The sequence below is a fragment of the Bactrocera oleae genome, chromosome 5, assembly GCF_042242935.1.
Source record: "Bactrocera oleae isolate idBacOlea1 chromosome 5, idBacOlea1, whole genome shotgun sequence".
Taxonomy (NCBI): domain Eukaryota; kingdom Metazoa; phylum Arthropoda; class Insecta; order Diptera; family Tephritidae; genus Bactrocera; species Bactrocera oleae.
Genome location: NC_091539.1, coordinates 36,876,697 through 36,897,858, shown reverse-complemented (window position 1 = coordinate 36,897,858; position 21,162 = coordinate 36,876,697). Strand labels below are relative to the sequence as shown.

Here is a 21,162-nt window from a genome sequence, read left to right as displayed (position 1 = left end):
GTAGGTATATGCTATAGTGGTCCAATATCAGCGGTTCCAATAAATAAGCAGTTTCTTGGAAAGAATATGACGTGTGTAAAATTTCAGATCAATATCTTAAAACTGAAAGACTATTGCGTATATACAGACAAACAGACGGAGATGGCTAAATCAACTCAGTTCATCACGCTGATCATTTATACACATATATGTACATACATATTAAAGGGTCTCCCACGTTTCCTTCTGGATGTTAGAAGCTTCGTGGCAAACTTAATATACTTCGTTTAAGGTATAATAATTGAACTGACATTTAAATTCACAATTTTTTATTTATTTTTAAACTCAAAAATCTTAATTAAAAACTATTTTCAAATTTCTAATCCCAAATACCGGATTAAAAAACTAAAAATTAATTTGCAATCCCAAATACCGGATTAAAAAATTAATTTATCCCAAGGTTATAATTAATACTTCCCAAAATTGAATTTATAATTGAAAATCTAATTTAACTAAAAATTAATTTTTAAATTTCTAATCGCAAATACGGGATTGAAATATTAAAAAATAAATGTTTAATCCCAAATACCGGATTGAAAAAAAATTAATCCCAAGGTTATATTTAAAAATTCCTAAAGTTGGTGTTATAATTAAAAGTCTAATTTTTATTCCAAACTTTTCGAAATCGTGGATTTAGGTACCTTTCGCTCGACAAATGATTAAGATAAGGATTCCTAGCTGCTCTTTAGGGATATCTTCCTGAATCTTATAAATGACCACACTATTATACTAAAATACCATTTAGAATTTTACTAGTATGATTATTAATTTTTATTTGCGATTTCCACCATATGTACATTTGTATGTATGTATATCTGTAATTAAATTGTATACTTTTTAATTATCACTGCTGAATCGTGTCAATATTTCGTTTCCTTCATTTGCAGACATCCAAGAATTTTATGAACTAACACTGCTGGATGACTCGAAGACAATACAGCAGAAGACAGCGGAAACACTGCAAATCGCTAGCAAATGGGAACAGGATGGTCATGCCATAAAAATCGCTGATGTAAGTAGCACAAAAAAATTGCTGAACTTTTTAGCGGCTCGTTTTGTAATTTAATTTTATTATTACTATTTTTTTGTGCAACAATTTTAATGAGCATATCACATTTTTTTTGTTGGTTGGCATTAAGCCAGTGAACTTGCCAACTGTCGAAAACTTGCAATTCCAAGCAGAATTCGCTATATGGGATTTAAATTACATTATGCAACATTTATTTATTATTTTTGAAAATTAATGCTGCTATGGCACTTTGGTGGAGCTAGTTTACATTAAGCATTATTATTGTATGCAGCATTAGAGTAAATTGCAAACATTTAAGGTTGAGGCAAATATATTTTTCTAAGGGCGGTAGTCAAACATTTTTGAAGACTGCTTCAGTACGTATTGTTGTTGTTTAACGTCTTCTGAAAGTCGCCGAGGTATGAAATGCATTTGTTAGATGCTGGAAAGTAGGATATATGAATATATATGAAACTGATTCCAGTCAAATACGTTTGTAGTATTTTTAATGTAGTAAACTCGCTGACTTTTATTTCGGCATCATAAATTATTGACCATTTAGTGAAGATGTGGGTAACAAATTGAGATTTTAAGATGCACAATAGATAGGAAAAACAGGTTGAGCAAAAATAACATCACCGTCTATTTTTTTTGCACTTGAGAAATAATATCAAATGGTTTTATGGTCTCTGATTACGAATCTTGAAATATTATTGCCTTTAATAAAGCTTTGTGTTTTTATGCCTGATAATTTTGAAGCAGTTTTTGGTTTTTAAATATATGCCATTTTTCTTAATAAAACGCTAATAAAAAACAAGTAAGGAAGGGCTAAGTTCGGATGTAACCGAACATTTTATACTCTCGCAAAGTCAAATAGTATACTCGTTTGAGGTTTCTTTGTGGATTGGCTGATATTTTCGGTAGAAGGTCAACTATAGGCACTGGGGTCCACATATTTAGTACTTTGGGGCTTGAACAGTTTTGGTTCGATTTAGACAATTTTTGGTCACAAGGTGGCATACTTTAAACGTATTATTCACGCAAAGTTTTACCCCGATATAATCATTGTTGCTTGATATGCACAGTGGAAAGTGAAAGAATCAGATGGAATTGAAAATGGTGAAATAGGCGTGGTTGTAGTCCGATTTCGCACTATGACATAGAAACATGAAAAGAACGTTATGCATCGAATTTGGTTGAAATCGGTTAAGCAGATCTCAAGATATGGGTTTTCAACTAAAAGTGGGCTGTGCCACGCCCACTTTCTAATTTTGAACGCGCTTCCTATAAAGTCATCTCATACCATCCCAGGGATAAAATTTAATGTCTCTGGCGTGTTTAGTGCTTGATTTATCGCGCTTTTAGTTGTTTTTAACAGTACCGTTATATGGGGAGTGGGCGGAGTTGCCACCCGATTTCAACTATTTTCACACCGTCAATAGAAGTGCTAAAAACATTTGCTTCCAGTGAATTTTGTTATTATAGCATTAGCGGTTTAGGAGATATGCACATTAAACCACGCCCACTTAAAAAAAAATTTAACTGCAGATGCCCCTCCCTAATGTGATCCTGAGCACCAAATAACAGTCTTGTATCTTATTGCGGAGCTTAGTTATGGCAATTTATTTGTTTTTAATTAATGGCGTTTTGTGGGCGTGGCAGTGGTCTGATTACGCCTATCTGCAATACCAACCGTCTCACGGTACCAAGAAATATGTCTACCAAGTTACATAAAGATATATATATTTTTACTCAAGTTAGTGCTTGCACGGACGGACGGACGGACGGACAGACAGTCACCCGGATTTCAACTCGTCTCTTCATCCTGATCATTTATATATATATAACCCTATATCAAACTCGATTAGTTTAAGGTGATACAAACAATCGTTAGGTGAACAAAACTATTATACTCTGTAGCAACAGGTTGCGAGAGTATAATAAAAAATTTCTACGTGAAACATTCTCTAAGTAATTTTGAGGAATGTTGCCAGATATATGTAAATCCATGGCCGGGTTATGTAGACTACACTATGGGTGAAACCTCTCTTGGTGGCTCGTAAGCCTTAATATCCATAGCAATGTCGTAATTATTACTTTTACAGTTTTTAGACATTTCAACGCGTTTATTTATATTCGGAATTCCATTTGGATATTTTGAGTCTCATTAGCTCAGCTGCATTACTTAATTTTTAAAATTGTTTGAGTTAAAAATACTCAAAATTTATTTTCAGCTATTTGTAAACCTTTTTAAAACCTTTTCCATTTGATACCGATTTTGTAAATTATTATTTAGTCTTACCAATTTTTAAATTGCTTCAAATATGCAACCTATGTGGTACCCTGCTTAAAAGTAATTTCAGGTTTTATTTTATCTCTTCAGTTCGTTATCCATATTGTGCTTCTTTTTCTTTCTTTATTTTTTTTTGTTTTTTGTTAAAAATTTTCAAACTTTTGACTTAAGCTTTGTAAAACAACCATGCGAATATTCATTAAACAATAATAAAATATTGAAAATAGTTTAGCGATTTCAACAACCAACCAAGCCGATTTAAGAGTTTGGCGGTAGGAGAACAGCTCATAGTAGATGATTCCCTGTCGATCCCATCAACACGCAGCAACCCTTCCTGACAGTCAATCCTGCCTTTATTCGCTTCAGAAATGTTAACTTGTATGACTTTGAGCTTCTTTACGTATCCAGCCTTATTGACCATATTGTTCCAGGCCAAATCCGAGACGGGTTTTTTTAGTCATCGAATTTTATCCAATGCCTTTTTTTTTTTTAATATCTAAGCCCGGAACGCGATATTAATAACCATGGCGTATACGTTATCAGGCAAATTTTAGTAATATATTGAGGTCTCTTATCGCCTTGAAGATTGTATTATATTTTTTATATATGGCGCATATATATTTTATCGGTTCGTTGACCTTTGAGTACATATGCTTCTCAAGAAGTGCCACTAAAATATCTCTTTTTATTGTCAACCAAAGCGCTTGGTATCAGCTCAAGGCGTAATCATTACTTAAGTTGATCAATCCAATGATAGTGGAATAAAACTGTGAATATTGCAGTCAAATGATTTGTTTTAAATTAAGAATAAAAATATGGAAAGATTCGGTGGAATGAATGGTTTTGACCAGCAGCAAAAAAATTTAAAATTAAACTGAGGCCATTAAAGTTTAAGCCTTATCAACAGCAATCCATCGATGTTGGTAAAATGTTGTGTCAAGAGAATTTATAGCCCTGTCCATTGTATGTGTATATATATATCTATATTCATATGTAGCAAATATATTTAGAAATTGCCACAATTTAACACGACACGCGAACTGTTTCTGGATCGTGTTTATTAACGATACAACAACATTGGCAGAAGAGCTAACTTTGGCGGTTTACTATGCGTGATTGTGGTTACTTTGCAAACGATTCAATGAAGTGTTCATATGTACATGTGTATATACATACATACACCTCTTTGTACACTCAAAAAACGCAAAAAAAATAATTTTTCTACCATAAATAATATACATAATTATTTTTCTCAAATCATGAGCTCTAGGTATTAAGGACAACTAAAGCCCATTTTATTCCAATATACAATATGTATATATGTATTTTTTAAGATAATATATATCTTTTCATAACTTTCTTCACAAATAAGAAATATTTTCCATTATATATTATATCAAAGTTTAATTTTCTTCTTGCTTGGAATCAAACAAATTAACTCAAATATTTTCAAGTGTACTCCTTGTGAAAGTAAGTAAATATGTATGTAATTATTTTGAAATGTAATTTAAGCGTCACTCTGACGTTAAAATGACGTTGACCTAGTTCCGTTCAAACGGTACATGCTGCACATTACTCTTCGGTGCGTTCTAATTAATTTATTGCAACCCTTAACGATAACAACAACAAAAAAAAGCTCAAAGAAAACATGATATATATATTTCTGTACAGGCACATACATATACATAAGGCTACTTTCCTGAACGAATTCATGTAATTATGGGGGAAATTGTGCGTCCGTTGCTTTTGAGGCACTTTAACGGTTCTTTAGAAAAATTTTCACTTATTAAGGTTACTTAAGGGGTTACATGGGTTTCACGGCTTCAAAACATAAAAAAAAAATTATTGTCTTATTTATTTTTATAACATCTCTAGAATATTGTCCTAATTCTCAAGTTGATACCAATAATAGTAGTCACTTAAAACTTTAAACACGTTTTTCTCGAAACTGTGTTTTCAAAGTCGGTTGTCAAGATTTCTCACGAGCTACTCAACCGATCTTAATGAAATTTTACCCCTTAATAAAGAATAAAGATATGTTATGAAAATATTTATCTTGAATTTCCTGAGATTATAGCATTCTCTTGGGCAATAATACATGCTAAATTTCACGTTGATATCTTATCAAATCAGATTTTGAATACAAGAGCAGCTGGGATCTCTATAGATCCAATATCGGTGTTTCCAACAAATGAGCAACTTCTTAGGGAAAACAGGACTAGTGCAAAATTTACATTTACTAGACATACTTTATAGGATCTCCCACGTTTCTTCTGGGTGTCACAAAATCGGGGGTAACTTAATATAACCTGTCCTGGGTATAATAACCTCAATCATAGTATATGCACAAGAAAGTACGAAAAACAAAAAATTTCTTCGAAAGTAGAGTGGCATGTCCAAACTTCGTACGCTTATATCAAATATAAGCAATTAAGAATACTTCTTTTACTATCTAAAGAACTTTTGCACACGTGTGCATAGAAATATAAACAAAAAGTCTTTGAAACACCAGTCTCAGCCCCTCCAGTATGCTAGCAGTTGATGACCATTTAACCTATTGAGTCATAGTTTCTACAGGATAGAAAGTGAAATGCAAACACTACAAAACTTTTTGAGAACTTGGCAAGTAAGTGATGCATAAAGTTCTACCTAAAACTCCTACGACATTTTCTCGTCAAAACTTTAACACTTTCACGGAACGACAATGAATGTGTATTTATGCGTGTGTATAGTGTGTGCACACTACAAGTATGTATGCAGGTATGTACATGTGTAGTGTGTTTATAACGTCACTCAACGATTTTTACGACATGCTTTCTGCTCAAGCCGTCATTTGTCTATATATCACTCTTCCCGCAGCAATAATTCAGGCAGCTGTCGTTAACTTCAAAGCAAAAGAACAAGAAGAAAAAGGAACAATATTTCTCGGAACTTAAGAAATTACTTGATTTGGTCTGGTCTTGAGTTGTGTAACACCAAAGTAGGGGTGCGGGAAAGTAGGTGGTAAATCGTCGCACCGTCGCGGTGTGCAAAGCAATTTTTTTTTTCAGTAAGAACCTTCAAGTCGTGCATTAAGCCACTTTAGGTGACTTCTGTTGCAGGAAACTTGCATTGGAGGTGGAAATGAACACCCTCTAAAAGTATACATTTATTTGTATGTGTATTCACATTTGCAATTTATCGATTTTATGATTATAAAATTATTTTACAAAATTTCATTTCATTTTATAACCGCATTTGGGCGTGCAGTCGTAAATGTGAGGGGGGTACAGTGCGGTCTTTCGTTACATTTCGTTTGCTCAGTCAGTGTAATGCAATTTGTAAAGTGTCCACTATATCAACTGGTACTGTGATACGGTCGGCCGGTTAATGCTCTGATTGTTGCACCACTTTGCAAAGATTTGTTGCATAAATACATACTGGCATGTGCACATACATACTCCGGTGCCTACAAATACATGTATAAGTAAAAGTTCATACAATATGGATTTTATAGTCGCTGCAAACTTTTTAAAGATAATCAAATATAATATATTGCAACCAAATGCTTAACATATACAAGTATATTATATACATACGTGAATATACAGTCAACGCTGGTTACGGCAGTCTAGGATTTTCAAAAAATCGTATTTTAATATTATCTTCAGGCCTTTACTTACATACTTGTATATTACTCAATATTGCCAAATAAAGATATATGTAGTAGTAATTCCGATTCAACCGCATATACAGCGTCTCCTCAGATTAGGCCCTTTTCTTTTTTAATGGCTACGTCAACAAACAAAATTTGGGGTGAGTCCAATCCTCGTGTGGATTGTGGGGGTTGGCGCGGATTGTGGCATCATCGGGCCTTTTTCCTTTTGAAATGAGGCAGGAAATGTCGTTACCATCAATAGCAAGCGTTGTAACACGATGCAGAGCGACTTTTTTTCCTGAATTTGATAAAACCGAAGCGGACGATGTCTACTTCGAACAAGACGGTGCTTCCTCTTTTAAAATCAGCAAGTTTGAAGGAAATCAATGAAGAAATAGCAACAAATCACGAATCTTACCACCTCTAAATGAATAAACGCCTGAAAGTCCCCTACCATGTTGACTATAAGCATATAAATACAAAGTATAAGCAGCTCTAAAAAAAGATAACAAAGATATAGAATCATTAGTTGATCTTGAGTTTCTATGATGAACACATTGCGTGCATAGTTTGGCGACTCGTTAATTTCGAGAAATGGCCCAGTCAAATGGCTGCCAAGATCCGATTTAATGCCTATAGATTATTTCCTCTGAGGGTATCTTAAATCAAAGTTTTACTCTAATCAACCAGCAACGCTCGAGGAGCTTGAAGAGAACATTCAGCCCACTATACCCGAAATTCCAACCAAAATGCTCCACCGGGTCATCGAAAATTGACGTAAACGGGTGGAGATATTTGGTCGACATTTTTTTAAAATCATAAATGGCATAAAATAATCAGCATAACAAAAAAACACAGAACCCATTTTGATCAAATTTAAGAATTTTATTTGATTTTAACATTACGTGGTTCTTGTTGCTAGACCCTTTAGAAAAGACATTTGACTTCTTTAATACTTCCCATCGTAAGATGCCGAAGTATCTTGTGGAAGAGATATCTTGGCATTCGTAGTTATATTATGGCTCAGCTACTATTGTTTCAAAGTTAAATTGACTAATTTCAAGCCATGTCTTGGGAATTTTCTTATTGAGTACTAACAAGTGCTTTTGCATGTATCGTGTTTCGTTCATTCATTTTCAGTAAAATGAACTTGGCTCGATGAAAACAGATTTTGTCCATGAACTGAAAGGCTGAATTTTACAACTACCAATTTCCTTGAACCGAAAAAAGGACCTAAAAGTCTCCAACGTCCAAATTTTTAAGCTTGCATGGATTTCTTTCGGTTTAACATTATGACAGAAACGCCTACGATGGCGCCACTATCGCAAGAGAAATTTACTATCGGGAAGTACTCATTGTCAAAATTTCGACCGAATTCGACTTGTTTTGTTTTGACCGTGTATGAAGAGGTCATGACCACGGAATTGAGCAAAATGGCAAAATTGTAATGTCGGTTGGTGATATGATTTTTTTTTTTGGATAGACATCCCCACAGTTATTTTAAAGATGCTATAGAGACTACTCCGCGACTTGTACCGTAATCCGAAGGAGATTCTACGTCGTTTCGACGAAAAAGTGACGAACTTGCTCCAAAGAAATGTTCTATGGACCGGAAAGGTGATGAACACAGTTTTTTTGTGATTCACAATTTACATCGACTATCCGCAGAAGAAGCGCTCAACCACCATGACAACGCGTCGACTCAGACCTCCGTCAGATTACAGAGCGTCATTAAAATATTTAATGCTTTTGTGCTTCGACAGTTACACTTATCCGAGTTGTCTGTACTCTATATACTTACATAATATATCCATACATATACATTTATCACACCGCATATAAGCAAAGCAACATTTCTGCTTCAACTACGTCCTTACAAACATACATATTATATTTACTTAAGTGCTTAACAAAGTGTACTTGGCTGTGGGGGAAAAGCCCCAGTCACGGAAAATGCTTATATGCAACAGTGTATTGTACAAGTACATATTATATATGTATTGGTATATGTATGTATATGGGAAAATGTGCTGGAACAGATGTAAACATAACCTATTTGGTATGAACAATGCAAAAGTTGTTGAGTACATAATCGCAAATGCTGTGAAGAAATTAAATTGAATTAAATGGCTGTTAGTGATGGATTAGTTTTACATCAAATTTTGTTACGAATCATTGTTGGGTAATTATTCAACTATGGTCGTTACATATATGGCAGATTACATAGTTGCAAGTAAATGAATCGTAAACTTTGCTCATGTCATTATTAGAGCACTAGCAGATTGTACGAGAGATTTATTTGAGCAATATATTTATTAATAAGCCGCAGCTAAACTAGCTTTGATAGTTGATGCCGGAAGGATTGAATAGACATTTGCACCTCTTTATTAATGTTAATCGTAGTCACTTGGGTTTTAATACGCATAGTACCAGGTCAATGCGGCTTCCGTTCATCAACGGATTCAGTATGAATGTGATATTGAGCGTATCTAGAGCATAGAAACGAAAATTATACCTTAGACGTAATATGACAAAAAGGAACTAAAATGGGCATGAAAAGTTGGTGTCAAATTGACATCCACTTCTAGTTAAATTAGAACTGTCCTGGCACTCTCTTTGTCAAATTTTGATTGTCTTTAATAGGGTGGAGAGTGCTAAATCGAACAAACAACTGATATAAATAGTACAGACTGGCACTCAGTTGTTGACACTTTATTCAGTTTTTATAGCCTGAACAGGGTATATTAAGTTTGCCACGACGTTTGTAACATACAGAAGGAAGTATATAAATGATCAGCATGACGAACTGAGTCGATTTAGCTACCTCCGTCAGTACATAGGTACAGTCGGTCTGTCTGTATATAGGCGAACTAGTCCCTCATGAGATATCGTTCTGAAATTTTGCACATTTGTGTTCATTTTTATTCAGGAAGCTGCTCATTTGTCGAAACCGCCGATTGGAATTAAGTCCTTGAATGGGAAATTTTTATTTGACAAGATATCTTCATGAAATTTCACAATTCGAAGAAAGGACTACTATAGCAGATAGCTATTTACAAGTAGAGAAGTAGCGCTTTAAAACTTCTTGTCAGAAGCTTGCTAAAAAACAATTGATCTAATTACTGGATATTCAATGCAAAACAAATTCTAAAAAGTATTCTTTAGTTAATAATGCTTAGAAGTAATAAGGACACATAGGTTAAAAAGCAAACAACCAATTACACAAACTTTTAAGATTTTATATTAATTTGAGCTTATAAAAATTTTATGTGTGTATTTTTATTCAAAAAAATTTTTTCATTTGAAATCTGTATCAAATTGTTTAATTTCAAGAAAAGTACTCATATATTGAATCTGAAAATAATCGATATCGAATAATTCTATCTTAAAACCTACTCGATACTTATATGAATTATAGTCACAGTTAAATACATAAAAAGTATATATATATTCTTTTAAGTTTCACCGTTAATAAGTAAAAAACAAAAGCATCCTTACATATGCCCCTAATTTGATCGTCGATACATTTATTTATCGATTAATTTTGTATATTACAAAAAATTTCTCTAAAGAAAATTATATGTCTGTACATCAATTTGATTTCTCCCACTTTCTTCTTTTCTTTCTCTCTGTACTTCTTCCTTTACTCAATCTTTTTATTACAGTTTATGAGAAATTTTAATCGAAATTATGCATTTGCCACGGAACCAATATCCGATCCCAAACAATTACATTCGATAATTCCGCTCGGCGATGACACTGGTGTGGATGAGTTGCTGTTGGTAAGAGATTTTTCGCTGCCTAATTACTTAGTATACTCGTCTATGTACGATTGAATGTCCTGCTTGTCAATATGTTTGTGATTTAGTGGAATGTTTATCTTTTTCTCGGAATATACAACAACATACACTATATATACATATATATAAATATATTGTATATATATATGTCTATATTTTCATATACTCTCTCACATAGCATAAATACCTTAGGTATTTATGTGAATAAATTTTATTTCTTATATACGAACATGCATACATATACAAATATTTATTGCCTTGGCTTTTAATATGCTTTTCGTCAGTTCAAAAGGGTAATTTTAAACTTTTTAAACTCTCTTTTTCTCCTTAAAATACGAATGGCCTCCATATGTCACACTTCACATACATATTTACATTTATATATATAAATATGTATGTCTTTTTTATGTTGTTACTCGTCTTTATGTACAAGTATTTTATACAATATACATATATACAAATATATATACCATTATCTTAGAGATATTTTATGTGCGTCTAGCACGCAATCATTGTTTTCTTGTGCCTAATTTCATAAGGATGGCAATTCCTTTTTCTTCTAGAGTTTTGCTTGAAATTTAATTAAAAGCGAATGCCGCAAACACTCACACATAAACACTTAAATATAATTATATACATACATACATTCATAAATGTTATGTTTGCACTTTTATTAATAAAGTATTTACATAAATATATATTATTGGATAGTAACACGATCCGTGTGCATGTATATATGTATATACATTAGGGTGATCCAAAATCGAACCTATTGTATTCAAGGGGTAAAGTGAACCTATATGCAAAAAAATATCCCAGCAAAGAAAAATTTTTGGCATAATTTTAAACGGTGTCTGTGATCTGTAAGCATTCAAACTTTCCCATATAAATAACACGTAAAAAAACTTATTTTTTAACAATAGCATAACTTTGCAACCGTTTAGGATAACATTTTTTACATTTCGAATGCTTTTAGAAAGAAAAATTTTACTAAAAATCTATCTCAGGGATTTTTTTCAATTCAAAAATTCGTATATTTGAATGCTGTTAAAAGTGAAAAACAAATCGAAAATTTAATATACAAGGTGCGTTCCAAAGTAAACAGGACTTTTAAAAAAAAGACAGAACAAATGGTTTTATCGGCAATATCAATTAATATTATTCAACATAGTCTCCTTCTGCTTTAATACAGCTTTTTGCACGGTCCAAAAGCATGTCGAACGAGTGTTTTAGCTCGTTGCCCGGTATGTCCGCCAGTATGCCGGTGCAAGCCTCCACATCTGCATAACGCTTTCCTTTCATGGGCAAATACATTTTTCCGAAAACGTAGAAGTCGCACGGTGCCATATCAGGTGAATACGGAGAGTGGTTGATTGTTAAAATGTGATTTTTGGTCAAATAATCGGCCACAAGCGGCGATCGATGAGACGGCGCATTATCGTGCAAAAAACGCCAACTTCCATCTTCGCGATATTCAGGCCGAACACGTCGAATACGGCGCACCAAACGCTTCAAAACTCAAAGGTAGAATACCGCATTAACTTTTTTGGCAGGTGAAACAAATTCTTTGTGGACAGTAACCTTGGAATCATAAAAACAAATCAGCATTGTCTTCACTTTTGACTTCTCCAGGCGCAGTTTTTTGGGTTTCGGCTCATTTCTCATTTATGTTCTCATGACCACTTTGAAAACGTTGAAACCACTCGTGCACTCTGCTACGGGATAGGCAATTATCGCCATTAACTTGTTTCATCAATTGAAACGTTTCGGTAAAAGTTTTACCAATTTTAAAACAAAATTTAATGTTGGCTCTTTGTTCGAAGCTCATTTTCGCACCGATGACAAAAATATCCTGACACTTAAAACGCAATAACTTCACTTTCAATAGATGAAATGTCATGAAATTTTTACTGGGAGTCGATAAAGGATAGCAGATTCTAACACACTAGTCGACATATAGATGGCGCCACTAGAGTTTACTTTGTTATTTTTTTACTGTTTACTTTGGAACGCACCTTGTAATAGTTTTTAAATTTATCTTCTTCATTTATTATTAATGTTCCGACTAAATATTGAAAAAGTCTGGTGATAACTTCAGTTGCTCACAAATTCCAGCGATCTCTTATATCTTTTGAACGAATCGTCTTAGTTTTTGGACATTTTCTGCTCTACAAGAATGTACAAGAAAGACGTAATGCAAAAATAACCTAAACGGTTCAAAAGTTATTCTATATTTTTTGAAAAAATATTTTTTTATATGAGAAACTGTGAGTGCTAACAACCTTGTTAAAATTAAGCTAAGAATTTTTCAATGCAGAGATTTTTTTCTCTGTATATATTTTCATTTTAACCTATGAATTCGTTAGGTTTTTTGGGTGACCCTAATATACATTTATATTATAACTGTTCTTATTTACCTATGTATGCACTGAGTCATTAGATAGCCATTAAGCCCCACACTACGCTATTACGAGCTCAGCGGTGTGGCGCTAGTTTAAGTGAATATCCTTGTACACGTATACTTTGCATAATTATGCGTAAATAAGCTCCGCAAAAATATGTTCGCTTTGTACGATTATGAAGCGAAAGTGTCTCTGACACTCGTGTTTTAAAGCAAAATACAAATTTCGGCATTCACAACGTTTTGAGGGCTATACATATTTTTAGAATCTCTTTCGAACAGCCCAGCTTAGCAGAAGCGATATCACCCCTAGAAAGTCAATGTAGATGGACTATAATTGGATAAACTCTAATTGTGCAACTAATTGTGACTCCACCGAAGCTCTTTTTGAGCCGTGATCACGTAATAACATAAGTATTCGGTTAAAATTGAGAGAACACGTATCAAGTTTATTATGTGAGTAGAAAGGTGTGCCAAAAATACATATTTTCCAAAAACTATCACTCACTTTAGTTGAGATTGTTGGAGAGATTTCGGAGACCATAAAAATGAATTGTACCATTCATTTACACTTTGGAACTACCGGCGTTAGTATTTTGTTTTAATTGAAATAATATAATTTTTAAATATTCCAAACCTATGCCGAACGATATCCGTGCCTTAGAATTATGATCCCTGAAATCAATGGGAATGATGTTACTTGTATGTATATACTCCTTTCCTGTACCAGTCGGTGCTTAACAGATCGACCGACATCTCATATGGGAATCCACGATCTTATAGATATGACCTCTATGCCTATCACTTACCTGTTATAGACCCCATTTTTTTGGTACATACTAGTTAACAGTGCAGCATTGTCAGACCAAAAGTCTTCATCTAATACCCATATCGTTATTTCTTGGCCAAATAAGTCATGATCTCATTAAGCGGTAGAAATGGAACGAATAAGGAAAATTAAGAGTGTTCTTTAGTATAATGCCCTTATTAGCCTTTTCCATAATTTCCATTGAATTTAACTTCCTTAGCTATATTTTACGATTCTATCCTATTTCGAAAAATATCGTTACCGATTTCGCCGATTTTCATCCTTTACCACAACTCGTTATCTCCCTTTTTATATGGCTATATTCATTTCTTTGCCTTTTTATTTCATTTAGCTGTTCAATGACCAAGACAGAAACAAAGTTGTTAAAAACTTAAGAATTTACTAAGTGCCGTTCGAAGTAGAATTGGAGCCTCTCTTTCAAACTCTAGTCGAGATAGCAACAATATAGAATATGGCCTACTATAATTATAATGCTACAAGCAATAAATCTTTCGCTGTTTGTCTGAACTTTATGAGAAAAATATAGAGCCCTACAAATTTCAAGCCGCCGTGCGTACAATTTTTAATTTTATTTCGGTCGGGAAACAATACAACATTCGTATATTTACTGTGCGGTTCCAAGTTTCGCGGTGAGATCTAAACTTTTCTACGTCTACAAGTATAACATGACTAATACTCGTATGTTAATTTGTAAGATTATGATCGAAATTAAGAGAGTTTTCCTGAAATTTGGCTCAAAAAAATATTTTTAATTTCTTTTAAAATAAAAGTACACTTTGTCCTTTTCTTCTCGGATCAGAATTTAAGATTTAGTAAATTTTTCTATCACGCTTACCAGTATTCTTAGCCTTAGTTGTGTAAATACTGGCGTCGGAGTATTTGAACGGAAATACAAGAATACAAGAATTGAGTGCTACACAACAAACGAAAAGAGAATAGCGGGGGTAGCAGGGTATGTTGGCAGTTGAATGTATTTTCAAGTAACGGCCGGAAATTTCAAATATATTTATAGAGTTTCGAGTAGAAATACACACACATATACAAAACCGTTAGAGTTTCACGGAAATCGAATCCCGAATAATTGAGTGAATGCGTGAACGAGTGCTTATCTGATTGAACAACTCACGTAATGTGTGGGTAAATGAGTGATTGACTGGATGAATGAGTGAACAAGCGCACGAATGAATGAATGCTGTGCGGAAATGTTCCAAAAGAACAACTACACAAACCTTTTGCGGTTATTAAAATGCTGGCAAAAAGTGAAAACAAAGCCAGCGTATTCTTGCACCTGATTTTCTAGAGCCTTCATGGCGAACGTTTGTATGTTATGTTGCTTTGCGGCAAGCAATTTCCCATGCACCCACATAGTACATACACAAGTTGGAAAATTGGTATTTTTACAGGCGTCAGCTTGCCGATTTCCCAGCAGGATTTTGGTGAAATTACTATTGATTCTATGCGTATGGTGTGGTGAGCGTGTATGGGCTTTAAACCTGTGGCAACCACAACAAGGCAAACATTGGCGAATTGTGCCAACACGTGACACAATGACTCCGCCACACTATGGCATTCTTGCTTGTTTTCGTTCAATATTTTCTTTGCTGCATTACAACAATCAGCAGTGACAATATTGTTGACAGACATGTAGTTGTTGTTGCTTTAGCAATTTGCTTGATACAATAATAAGGCAATATCAGGATGTGCGGCTAGAAATTTAATTACCGTGTACTCGGAAAGTATGTGTATGTATGCTCGTTGCGCTCAATTTTTGGGCCTACATTAGGGAGGTTCTATTTTTTGTATTCTTAAATTTAAATTGATAACATTAAACACATATTCTTGACATCAAGTTTATACTTTTAAATTAAGTTTTTCGAATCTTTTTTCCAAAAAATTTTACCGTACTTTTTTAATGAACATTGAATTTTTCATTGAACAAATATATGTACATGCATATTTGCACAAGTAAATACACACATGAGACTCACAGACTCCTACAATTTAAATCAAATTTATAAAAAATACTGTACCATTTTTTTCGAGTTGTTGAGTCATAAGTCAAAAAGTAATTTCTCCATTACTAGAAGTTCGCCTCCAAAATCAAAATAATTGTCTTCGAATTTCGAAATTGAACTTATAAAAAATTGTTAGCAAAATTAGTATCTAGTTCCTAAAAAATAAAAAAATAGATATCTTCCATTTCTTTCTTATTTCGGTGGTGTATAACTTTTTCAGTAAAGCTTATAAAATAAAAGCTAATATATTTTGGAAGATCCGACTTTGAACCCATACAATTATACCAACTGTTATATAAGTTTGACTACATAATGTGATGCACCGTCTAAATAACAGAAAATGGTAGATTAAATTCATAATTTACAACAATAATGCTCTATTTCAAAAAGCTTAATTTAAATTTTTTGAATTAACATAGAAAATTAAAAAAATTATAATACTTAAGACTCAATGTCATGAAAAATTTGGAATGGTCCAATACCCAGGACCTTTGTATCGCAGAGTATTATTTGTGGTTTTTGAGTCCCCACTTCAGTTGTTACAGTTATGTTTGGCTACACAAATGTACCAGTCGTAGAAAACATTTTATAAAATTTAACAACTTATATAAGGTAATAAAATCCATATTTCAAATAAGAGCACCCCTTATGTCGCACTGGCAGAGCAACATTCCTAACCAGGATATTGAGTTTTCGAAATTGATTTTCTTATCCAACAAGCTGAAAGCGAATGATGATAAAGTACGCACATATGTACATCGTGGTATTTCATATGTATATAGTTCATATATCCAAATACTGCTAAAGTGTATATACATATCTACAATTTTATAATAATGATTGGCTTAGATAACTTATGGCCTTCCGCCGGAACAAAACAAAACAAAGAAAATATAGGGTAAATGGGAAAATAATAACGTTAGATTTTATTTATTATTTTATTTCCGGAGGACTCTTCTGAAAAATCCAAATATAGCCAACAGTATATTTTTGTCACTAACCAGTAAAAGTCGTTACAACGAGTGAATAGTGACTTTACGAGAAGTCGAGAACGGCGTCTTATGAACACCCCTGAGATTGGTGCAACCAATTTATATATTATTTGAAATATAATTCTTATTCAACACTTTTTTCAAACAAATGTTAATTGAGCTTTTCTTTAGTGTCAATTAGACGAACTAAATTTTGCATCGTAACCTCTTCTCTCTAGTTGCAGTGCATATGAATGTAGAATAACCTCGCAATGTCTGGTACCACGGAAAAGTTGGAAAAAATTTGTTTCATGAAATGGCAACTGCCTGAACAAAAAAAAAAAAAACTTTCGTGCAACTTTTTTTTGTCTGTTTCGAATTTTTAAAAATAGTAAAACTTGGGAATTTGGCCTGTTTCAGACATAGACAAGTCTATAAAGAAGACTCTCCTAAAATTTCAGGTAAATCGGTCCAGTTGAAATGAGTTCAGCATATTTTGGTTTACCGGCTGCGACTAATTTTTGAAGCGCTTTTTGCTAAATTGGTGGACAGTTTCGACGTCATATTCGTAAAGCGACGTCTCGTCACCAGTAATGATGCCTTTGATAAATGCAGGATCTTCAGCTACGTTGTCAAGCATTTCTTCATTTCTTTTGTACCTCAACTCAACGTCGTGTTTGCAAAAGATTCAGGTCTTTTGGTACTAGGTTAGCGTTGACACGCTTCATCCCCAAAACATTAATAAAAATGTGTTGAGTCGATCCATAAGAGATGTTGAGATCCTCTGCTATCTTTCTGATGCCAACACGCTGACTCAAGCACTATTTATTTTACTTTTTCGATCCTAACGTCATTAACAGCGGTACATATATAGACGACTCACATGAAACAAATTTTCGATGACTTCACGATCTCCACTAAATGTTTCGTGCCGTTAAAATTCTTGTGTAGCAAATTGTTGTTCTTGATAAAGTAGACTGCCCAAAATACTTCTCCAACATTTTCAACGATTTAACTACTAATTGAAATATGGAGATCAAAGGAATATAAAAATGGTTGTGCCAATCTAGAAAAAAAAAAATTTTATCGATTCGGTTTGCTTGCGCAGTTTAAATGGACCAGTCGTGCCAGCTATGTGCTGCGTAAAAGTGTTAATGCTTTCGCGCTTTGCCAAAAGAGAGTTGGCACATCATCTGACTGATCCATATATGAATCTATTACCGGCATGGTTATTTGCCGGTTTCACACTGTAAAGTTGGAAGGTAAAATATATTATTCAGCGAGATTGTTAATAACTAACACAGGCAGACAGACCGGCGGTCATCGGCGGAAACATAGGGGAACAATTTGTATTTTCCTATATTCACGTAATACTTTTTCGATGACTTACAATCAGTTTCTTTAGAAAATTACATAAAAAAATAAGTTTTTCATTTACAATTCTTTCTTGGAAATCGATAAGAAATTATTGCATTTTCTTTACCCATTCCTTTTTACTCAGTTATCATACAAATTAAAACATAAAATCCAATTGGCATTATAAAATAAAATATCTCAAACGAATAATTAGCTTCGCTCAGTCGAATGCACACACACTCACGCACACAAATTAGGTAGCATAACGCAGTTAACTCTGCACGTGAGAGCAACATATTTCAGCATTTCCTTTCGCAACTCTCCGACCTAACAACACTCGTGCATGCATACATATGTACATGCCAATAAGTATGTATATATTATATGTATGTATACTCGGGCATAGAGGTACATACGTGTCGTATACGTAACCTAAATGGGTGAACATAACAGCAAATTCCCGTTATGCGCTTACAAGGGCAGGAAAAAAACACAAACAACCACAACAAAAAGATAAACAGTCGGAAAAGAAAACAAATGCACACAGGTGGGAATATTCGTGTCACGGCGAAAGTGAGTGTGTATCCATAAAAAAGTTTAACCTGGATAAAGAGAAAAACTTCAAAGTATCGCAACAACAAGTAAAAGTGTAATAATGACATGCTCAGCCTTTTGTTATACCTCAATTTAGCTGTTGGTAAGTAAAGATAGCGGAAGCCTTGATTAGCACAGCGTTCAAAGGTCATGACTCATCACCGTTGACAGATGTCTACTAAAAATTTAATATATTGAGATTTATGGACATGAAAATCCCTCTCTAATGCTGGGTACATGTATCATGCTCTCAACGCTATGCATAGCACAGTGGGTGGTGAATAATGATAAAGTGCTCAGGTGTTGCAGAGTTGCAAGTGAACCATTTTACTTTACCGGGGTCAGTTACGCAATAAGTTATTACTTAAAGCTTCAAGAAATTTTTTTCAACTCATGGAACTCATATCATGGAACAAAATGTAAATTTAGTCCAGAGCCCACCAAACATATATCCGTATTTTTGAAAATGGCTAACTCTCTAACGAAAAACGTCCAACGGTTATAACCATAAATAGAATGACAAGGTTATAAGGGAATTTGTATGTGTGATAAGTAGCGTGGCGCCGCCTACTTTAAGATTACATATCATATTTCAGTAACTACTCGACAAATTTGAACCAAATTTGGTACATAACATTATCGTGATATCCTGATGTCACAGAAGGCGTAATCGAAATACAACCACACCTACTTTCCGTTTTTTAAAATAGAATATAGGCACCAATGAAGATATCGGAATAAAACTTAGCGAAAATAGTGGTAAAGTGTAACACTACTCTATTTTAAAAATTGTCGAAATAGGATAAATTTTCAAGTTCCCAAATTCCGAATGTGGAGAAATAATAAATTAATTGGACATCTTTTTTATACTCTTTCAACATGTTGCTACAGATTATAGTAGTTTTGTTCACCTAACGGTTGTTTGTAAAACTAATCGAGTTAGATATAGGGTTATATATATTTATAAATGATCAGGATGAAGAGACGAGTTGAAATTCGAGTGACTGTCTGTCCGTCCGTCTGTGTAAGCTGTAACTTGAGTACAAATTAAGATATCTTGATGAAACTTGGTATATATATTCCTTGGCATCCAAGGGAGGGTAGCACGGGGCACCTGTGAGCTAAAAACGTGTTTAAGTGGGCGTGGCTCCGCCTCCTAAATGGTTTATTGTACATATCTTCCAAACCGCTTAAGATATATTAAAAAAACTTGCTGAGAAGAAGGCATTTTAATACCTTGCACTGCCCACTTTTAAGTGAAATCATATATCTCAGAACCTACTTGACCGATTTCAACCAAATTTGATGTGTAAGGTTATCCAAACATTCCTATTAGACACTGAAAAAATGTCTTAAATTCCGTCTGATTCTTTCACTTTACAGTTTACAAATCAAACATCAATAAAGTTATCAGAATAAAACTTTCCAGAAATAGTGCCTTTAAGGTATTTCATTTTACGTGCGAAAATTGTCGAATTCGCACTATAACTTGTACCAAAAATGGGTAAAAGCAGGTCAACACTTCCCTTAGCCCCCATGTATCGAACCTCCGGTTCACTTTATACCGCATATGTCGGCCAATATGTAATAAATCTTAAAGAAATTCAGAAAGAATTTTTTTCAAATAATAGTGTATCCCCTACTTTGCTTAGTTTGATATAAAGCTTTGCCAATACCTAAAGTTTTCCTCGGCTTGTGTTCCGTGCAAGTTGCCCTTCCTTACTTGTTTGGTAATAAGGTCTGGTACCAAGAAGTAATACAATCGGTTCTGTTTTTTTCCTAGCCCTTATTTTTCTAGAATAATAATATTCGACTTTAATGCAATCAAATGAATATATTTGCTTTTTTACAGTATAATTTGGGGCAAAAACGTGTTATCGGTTTAGAAGTTTTCCAACCTCGTGTGCCCAATTATTGTTATATCCTTCTCTACTTTACATATCGATTGGTGAGAGATATATCGATAAAATTAAACTAAAATATTTCGCTTAGTATAATGTGGGATGCCTTTATAAGAGAGTTTTTTCAACGGGCAATGTCAAACCTCGAGCGTATTTCTTACGTGATTTTGTTTATCATAAATTCCATTATCCCTCCGGAGTCGACCAGATATATATGAATTTAAAAGCACAATTTAACCCACTGTACATACATAACGACAGGTTTTTTCTTGTCCAATCAGATGTTAGCGAATATATGTATGTGTACAGATATATAT

The 21,162-nt window shown here is 33.7% G+C and overlaps 1 protein-coding gene across 18 annotated transcripts in view; it reads left to right on the top strand.

Moving 5' to 3' along the window:
- dlg1 (discs large 1) overlaps window positions 1–21,162 on the top strand; it is a 134,075-nt gene that overhangs the window by 39,828 nt on the left and 73,085 nt on the right. For 17 of the 18 annotated variants that reach the window (XR_011396556.1, XM_070110166.1, XM_070110165.1 and 14 more), the window contains 2 exons: window positions 927–1,051; window positions 10,644–10,760. Coding sequence is in view for 17 of the 18 variants with exons in the window: in XM_070110166.1 (XP_069966267.1) it covers window positions 927–1,051; window positions 10,644–10,760 (242 nt within the window). In the remaining variant the exon portion in view is untranslated. The remainder of the gene's footprint in view (window positions 1–926; window positions 1,052–10,643; window positions 10,761–21,162) is intronic. The other variant, XM_070110157.1, reaches the window with a different exon arrangement.